A 7,197-nucleotide genomic window follows, 5' to 3' on the forward strand; every position below is an offset into this window, starting at 1 on the left:
ATAAAAACAATCTGTCCATGGATGCTCCCTTCTCTACAGTTAATGCGTCTCTGAATATTAAACTTCAAAGCCCAGAAGTACTTTAGAAGAGCAACTGAATAGTTTTGAGCCTGTTTAAAGTTTACCACAGTACTTGGTGACGTTGAGGACAAGAAAATGTAGGGCTTTTCTAACGTTACTGCACTGCAGCATCCGCCCTCCCCAAAAAAAGAAAGAGAACACATCTTTTGATGTTTTGAATTCTTTATGGCTTTTTATAGCACCAGAGTGCCAGAGCAACTTATCCTCATTTTTGGTCTCTCATAAAAAGCAAGAGAGATTGGTATTAATTTCAATAAAGCTTTAACTTTTCACTGACAATTTCAAACTTCATATTAAAATACCATCACTTTACAGGTATCTCCTTGTTAATGTCCGGTATTTAGGTCACTGTGACTGTTAAAATACAAAAATTATTGCTGGACATTTTTTAGAGAAAATTACAGAAGAAACAACTGGTTATTGTAAGCAGCTGCAGCTGTGAACAAGGAGATGCACAGAACATTCAGTTGTGCTACTGAACAGCTCAAAACAGCAGCAAAAGCACATACCGAGAACAAGTAACTTAATAGAAGAACACGAGTAAACATTAAGAAGTTTTTCTTCTATTTGCTTAGCTGGCACTGATACACTAGAGATTCTCTTAATTTTCTTTAAAGAAAGTCAGTTTTAAAACTCTTTCAAGAAAAAGCCAGAATCTTGATGATGGAGGGAGAAGGGTAACCTAAGGCCACTCGCACTTGTAGTTTGTTCAATATTTGGGTAAAACCAAGTCTAGACCAAACTCAGCAGCAAAACTGCTGTTGCCTTTAATGGATTAACAACTAGCGGTCCATTTATTATTTTTTTTAAGTCTACTTATGTGTAAGCATATTTGCACCCTTATGCTAATTATTACAAAGATCAAGAGAGAAACTAAAGAAAAATGAAAAAGGGTTAGCATTATGGTACTGTACTTTTGTTAAAATGCAGCTGTTAGCACACCCGTGACTTTTAAGTTAGCTCAGAAAGGCTGGTAGTTGTCTTCTGGTTTACTTTCAGTTAAGAAAAGATCTTCCTTAGGAGACACGTTTGAATGGGTTACAGGATAAATGCAATTACAGTAACAAATCCCTGTATCAGATAAAGCTAGTGTAGCACCCAGAAAGGCATAATCAGGGTTGACTGGATACTGAATTCTGTAAATCTAACCAATCTTTTAACATCAGTGAGTTAGTGATACACACTTAGATGCCCAGACCTGAAGCACCGACACTGTATCAAATGCTTTTCTGACCTTTAGAAGATTGAAAATGGGACACATTTTCTTGTACAAACTCCTTATTTTCCACTCACACCTCAATAAGAAAATAAAAAAAAAAAAGCCAACCTTTCTTTCCATGTCCCCAAACTGTCTTTCTCTTTGAACTCAAAACATTCCAAACATATGTTACACAATAAACTGATTTATCTTACATTAAGCAGTTTCCTTCCAGCAAGGAAGCACTCAGTAATCCACTCCTCCTAGGATTTATTCTCACATTCCAAACCGTGAAGCAACAGTAAGCAGATGCTACATATTAAGGTAAACTGACAGAATACAGTTTTTTCCTCTCTTAAAATACATAAATATCTATATTGAAAATAGCAGGTAGATCAAACTTTGGATGAAAAAAAACAAAAAACAACACACTACTACTGTCCTTTTAAAATAGGTAAAGGTAAGAGAAATACCCCATCTGAAAAACTAAAAATAGCCTAAGTAATTTCAGATTCAGCTATTATTCCCCTGGCATATAGTGACCTTACTGGCTGTGGTTACGTAAGTGATAGTAGATCACCTAGATGTATTTTTTTTCACTTAATCACAAGCAATTTTATGCAAAATTTATGTTAGACTGATCCTTCTGCTCTCCTTTTTACATTTTAACTTTCACCCGTGGAATTTACCGTGCCAGAAGCTAAACAACAGATTTCACTATGATCTAGCCACACTAAGTGTTGTATATGTGCTTCAGACCCATGGCATGACAAATAACAGCGGATGGCAGATGGGTGGTGGTTGGTTTTTTCCCCCCAGTCAAGTAGAAGAGAGCCAGATCTCCTTCTCACTCCAGGGGCAGCAGGGAATGCAGCACCTGCAGTGTGCCAGAGCTGCTCAGCAGCCACAACCGCAGCCTGGAACCTTTCACTGCTAAGCAGCCATCACACAAACACAAAATAAAACTGGTGTTTGTAACAGGATAAGGCAGGAAACGCTTCTTTAACCATTGTCCTACATTCAGCTTTTTCCTTTCCTCCTCTGAGGGCTCAGTTGCAATGTCATCTCAGTAAAGTTTAAAGGAAACAATTCCAAGAGAGCCACACAGTCCTCATGTATCTGTCTCTCTACATGTTGTTTTCTGGTACACGTACTGAGTTCCTATTAAATAGGAACATTATGAGGGTACCTGAGTTGTTCCTCAGCAGCTTTTCAATCACTTGAGCTTTTCAGCTTTTCAATCACTTTTCAATCACTGGGACAGATGCAGATGGTACAAACAAACCAAACACCAAGTTCACTGACTCCAATACCTTAGTCCCATGGCCACTTAAACTTCGGTCATCTAGTAGCCTAATATTACACAACGTTCTCCAATTTCTTTGAGCACAAGCCTTCATGGTCCTTATTTTCCTTTTTACAAATTTTAAAATAAAAAATACATCCTCCCAGAGCATACTTGAACAACATAAGCCAATGTGTATGGCAAATAGATGTTGCAAGCAGTAAGACCTCAAAAACGCCATTTCCTTTTTTAATTGGACCACCAGTGTTAATACCACTGACATCACATTTTACATTTTCACAAGGTCAAGGACAAATAAATCCAGGTAGAACCCAAAGACCAATGCTGTGTATTTAATTCAACTCGTCTTATTAACAATACCCTCAATCAAAGCCCCAAGAAAGCTCACAAAAAACCTTCTTATACGTGGCGAAGTTCCTCAAGAGCAAGGACTTTGTTACATTATTAAACATCCTCAAGAACAGTCTCCCATGTTGTATGGAAAAACTTCTCAGACAGAATGCATTCATTCAGAAAAAATGTACTTTTGTTGTTCAGGAGAATGACTGAATATTAAGCTTTATGTAAAAGGGAAAGATTACATTTATTTTAAAGCTGTATTTAATTTGAAAACTGCATACACCGAAGGTCAGAAAATTAAACCGAATTTTGCTTTCTGAAACGCGTCTGTATTTGCACGAAAGCCACTAATTCTTGAGAGAAACTAGAAGTGGCCTGTATGATCTAGTTCCTGCTGATAGCCTTTTCAGCTGTCCACCCTTGTTTGGGTTTCGAGTAATCCCAAGGTCTCCTGTTCTCTGTATACCCATACAGCTTCCGCAGCGCCACGCGGGCAGCTTCTTCCTCTGCCGCGAGCAGCGTTTCACCAGGGCCTTCAGCGATAATCTTCTTATCACTTCAAACAAACAAACAAACAAAACATTTTCACATTTTCATCAAAATCCTGAGCACTACTGTACATCATGAATAAGAGCTGCTAGGTATTTTTTCCCCCACTGTCAGTGACTGCTGAAGGTAATTTCTATGTACAAACACAAATGTCAACATTTCCGCTGGCCTTTCCTGCAAGGATAAGCGATTGGATATGCAGCAGTGGGAACTCCCATCAGAAAGACATCCTCTTCCTGGAAGAACACTGCTTTGTTCATTTAGACTCCTAACACATTACGGATTGTTTACAGTGTTCCATTTCTGGTAGCCCTGTTAAAAACATGCAAATTTGTTCTTTTGGTCAGCTTAAACAAACATTCTTTTCTCCTCCCCTGGTAAGAAAGCATTTTAGGAATTCTTCTGAAGGATTCACAGAGAAGTTCTGTGTTAGGAGTTACGTACTCAGCTCTGTGTAATCAACATCTACAGGCACTGAATAGGAGCATTTCATGGAGGGACACGAGATTCCAGGAAAAAATGCAAAGTTCTCTTTTTATATATATGTAGGATAAATCTTATTAAACATATGAACTGAAGCACAGTAATGCAGAACAGGCTAAGGCAATCTTTCCAAGTGCTCATCCGTAGCTCATGTAGCAAAGCACCACCGTGGGCTAGGAGGCAGGAGGTCCTACCCTGTTCCAGAGGAGCGATGTTTCCACCGGGCAACACACCTGGGCAGGCCCTGACCCCGCTCCCCAGGGACACCTGGCACGTACATTTTGTCCGGGCAGAGACACTTCTCTCGCTCGGTTTCTAATGCCATGATTTGACCCCTGTGTAAAAAGCTCTAGAATGTAACGTTAGCGTCTGTTCAGCCCCTCCACCCTTGGTATCTCTTCATCTTGACAGTCTTCTGTCTTGACTCTCAGGTTCATCTCGTTTAGACTTCGAGGCCCTTTAGTCCCAGACTTGCTGCTTTTTACCACAGCACGGCACTCACAATGTGTAAGTGGTTAATTTTAGATGGAAGTCACTGCATGGCTTCTTTTCTCTAATAACTTGGCCAAAGAACACAAGCAAAAAAGTAAAAAGACCATCTTCCCCCCTTCCCTCTCCCCGAGCTTAACTCCATTTCACTTTGCTTTGGTATTGTACTAACCAGTACAGCCCAACGAAGTACAGCGGAAGAACTGTGGTGACTCCCAGCTGCCTGGTAATTCTCGGCTCCGGAGAAGAGATATTCCTCTTGGTCAACTCTTCCACTAGTAAGCCCATGGGATTTACAACTTCCCAGATTTCAAACAGGTCTTTTCCAATCAGATGGGGTATTAAAAAATCCTAAACAAACAAAAAAAGAATTAGAAGTTACGATCAGTGGAATAGGGAACAAAGGCTTTAGCTTCTACGGTCTGCTAATAAAAATACAGTATGAAGAGGCGCTAACGCACTCGACAGTGAAGAGCTGAAAGGAATGATCAAACCCCTCAGCTCCACGCCACAGCCAGGCAGAGCCATCTGAGCTCAGCAGCACTGGTTCTGCTTCGGCCTTGCACTGCACGCACACAAGGGTCCCCGTTCACATGTAAGGAAGGCGCAGCACGGGCCTGGGAGGGGCTGACAACACCCCCGTGCAGCTCGGAGCACCAGACCTGCTGTTCAGCACGTTTAGCACAAACAAACCCCAAGCTGTGCTTCTGGAGGGCTCTGCAGAGAGGCTGGAGGCACCACGCAGCCCCAGAGGATGTGCACTTGATCTGATCACTGCTCCTACACAGCCCCTGCCTGGACTCTTGTGTCAGAAATAAGATTCTCGCAAACATCCCTCCATTGCAAAACTAGGAATAAGTGAAAAGGACACCTGAGAGGGTGGCAGCTCCTAAAACCACCCTGTAACACTGCATTTTAGTTGAACTTTCTTGTATGGAAAAATTTTTAGGTGTTTGCAGCAGCAGCTTTATATTAAATATAAATAAATATTGAAAGCTATAAAATATTCTTTAAAACTGAAGGTGTACATGACCTGAGGTGGAGTAGTTTCATTACTTGGAGTGCTTCCATTACTTTCATAGCATAGCGCACGGAGGATAACCCTTTCCTCTAGCAAGTGGCAGCAAGTATTATAATACCACCGTTATAAGCCATCATAATTACATCATTTTATGCATCTGACCAGCCTTATATATATATATTTTTTTTTGAAAAAAACAAAAACACAAAACTCTCTGAATCTCTGCCATCACAGTATAGGGCAAGATATAATTTTTGCCTTTTTTTCCTGTAACTTTTGAGGCCCTTTGACGTTATTACGATTTTTATCGGTGAAAAAAATAACCCCAGGCGATGACTTACCCTGACAAAGACGCCCGCTTTGTCAGGCCCGCTGCTGTCCAGCAGCGCTCCTATAACAGCGAAGAACGTCCTGTGCAGCACGTCTGGTGGGACGGGGAACTGTGCACAGAGCGTCAGGTCCTGCAGAGACAGGTTCTGAGCCAGGTGAGAAACGAGCTCCTGGCCGGTAAGGAAATCAACGAGCGCTCCCCTGCCCTGGGCGGGTAGGTCGGGATAGGCGCCTTCCAAGCAGCGCGCCAGGTAGGAGCGCGAGAAGGCCTGCCCCTGCTCGGCGAGCCGGCTGTTATCGCGGAGGTGAAGGGCAACCGCTTCTTTGTCTACCCCGAGCTCCCGGCGCTTCGCCTCTTCGCTTTTAATGTAGCAAGAATTGACAAAAGCGGTTTTGAGAAGATCCAAAGAGAAATTTTCCTGGAGCCGGTGGCTGAAGGCTTGTATCTCTGCGTGGTAATCCCAGCCGGGCTTCTCGGATCTACGGGCACGAGAGAACAAATTTAGGAACAGAAAAAAACAACCGAAAGCAAAGGCAAGCCAGGCTTATTTCTGAAGATCGCGACCACCGTGTGGGACCCCCGGGATTGCCGTTCGCGAGCGGGCCCGGCCCCCTCACGGCGCCCCGCCGCCCCTCACCGCCGCTGCGGGGGCGCCTCCAGCCGCTGCTGCTCCAGGTAGGCGCGGAGCCACCGCTTCTTGGCGCGGGGCGGAGCGGAGCCGTGCGCGGCCCGGACGGCCACGGCACCTGCCCCGGCCCCGGCCAGCAGCCGGCGCGACGCCCTGAGGAGAAGCCCCAGCCCGGCGACCATGATGGGGCGGAGGAAGGAGGCGGCCCGGCGGGGAAAGGCGCCCGGCCCTGCCCGCTGCCGGCCGGAATGGGGCCGGGCACAAACGGTCCGGGCGGGAACGCTGAGGGGAGGCTGACAGGGCTGAGGGGAGTCGGGGGGGGAATTGCTGCCCCTCCCTCCCCCGTGTGCAAGACAAAGCGTTTTTTTTTTTTTTTTTTTTTTTTTTTTTTTTTTTTTTTAAATAAAAATCCCGTAAAAGAAGCTTCATTTGTTTATTTTTCCTGTTACCCATACATGTCTTGGTGAAACGCAGTAGTTCTCGTCCTCGTTTACAGCAGAGTTCAGATAGCACAGCTCTAGCTTAAAGTCGGTGGTATAAAATTAATGAAAGTACCGAGAAAGTGCAAAGCAGGCTTTTCCTATTGCCTTTCACTAAAAGACAAAGGCATTCATTGTATGAAAAAGCACAGCAAATACCCTGCAGAGCCAATGGAGGCATGTAATACAAGATGAACAAAGCTAAAAAAAAATAAATAAATAGAGGGAATATCCAAATTTAGATGATTCACAAGGAAGGAGGCATAGCAACCTACACAAAGACAGTGCAAAAG

At 43.6% G+C, this 7,197-nt stretch overlaps 1 protein-coding gene across 1 annotated transcript; it reads right to left on the bottom strand.

The window, feature by feature from the left end:
- Positions 1–229: 229 nt before the first annotated feature.
- MRPL44 (mitochondrial ribosomal protein L44) lies at positions 230–6,639 on the bottom strand. Its single transcript, XM_035334664.1, has 4 exons — positions 6,435–6,639; positions 5,808–6,276; positions 4,618–4,796; positions 230–3,480 (listed from the first exon to the last, which is right to left on the bottom strand). Exons 1-4 carry the CDS (start codon positions 6,605–6,607, stop codon positions 3,309–3,311), a joined length of 993 nt encoding a protein of 330 aa, XP_035190555.1. The 5' UTR covers positions 6,608–6,639; the 3' UTR covers positions 230–3,308.
- Positions 6,640–7,197: the final 558 nt, after the last annotated feature.

This window comes from Oxyura jamaicensis, chromosome 9 (assembly GCF_011077185.1).
Source record: "Oxyura jamaicensis isolate SHBP4307 breed ruddy duck chromosome 9, BPBGC_Ojam_1.0, whole genome shotgun sequence".
Lineage (NCBI taxonomy): Eukaryota > Metazoa > Chordata > Aves > Anseriformes > Anatidae > Oxyura > Oxyura jamaicensis.

Bases quoted from the DNA above. Each gene is read 5' to 3' on its own strand.
- MRPL44 (XM_035334664.1), bottom strand. From the start codon at position 6,607: ATGGTCGCCGGGCTGGGGCTTCTCCTCAGGGCGTCGCGCCGGCTGCTG. The intron at 4,797-5,807 runs GTAAGTCATCGC...TTGTTTGTTTAG, and splicing joins AAGCGGGCGTCTTTGTCAGG to GATTTTTTAATACCCCATCT. The intron at 3,481-4,617 runs GTTAGTACAATA...GTTTGTTTGAAG, and splicing joins TACTTCGTTGGGCTGTACTG to TGATAAGAAGATTATCGCTG.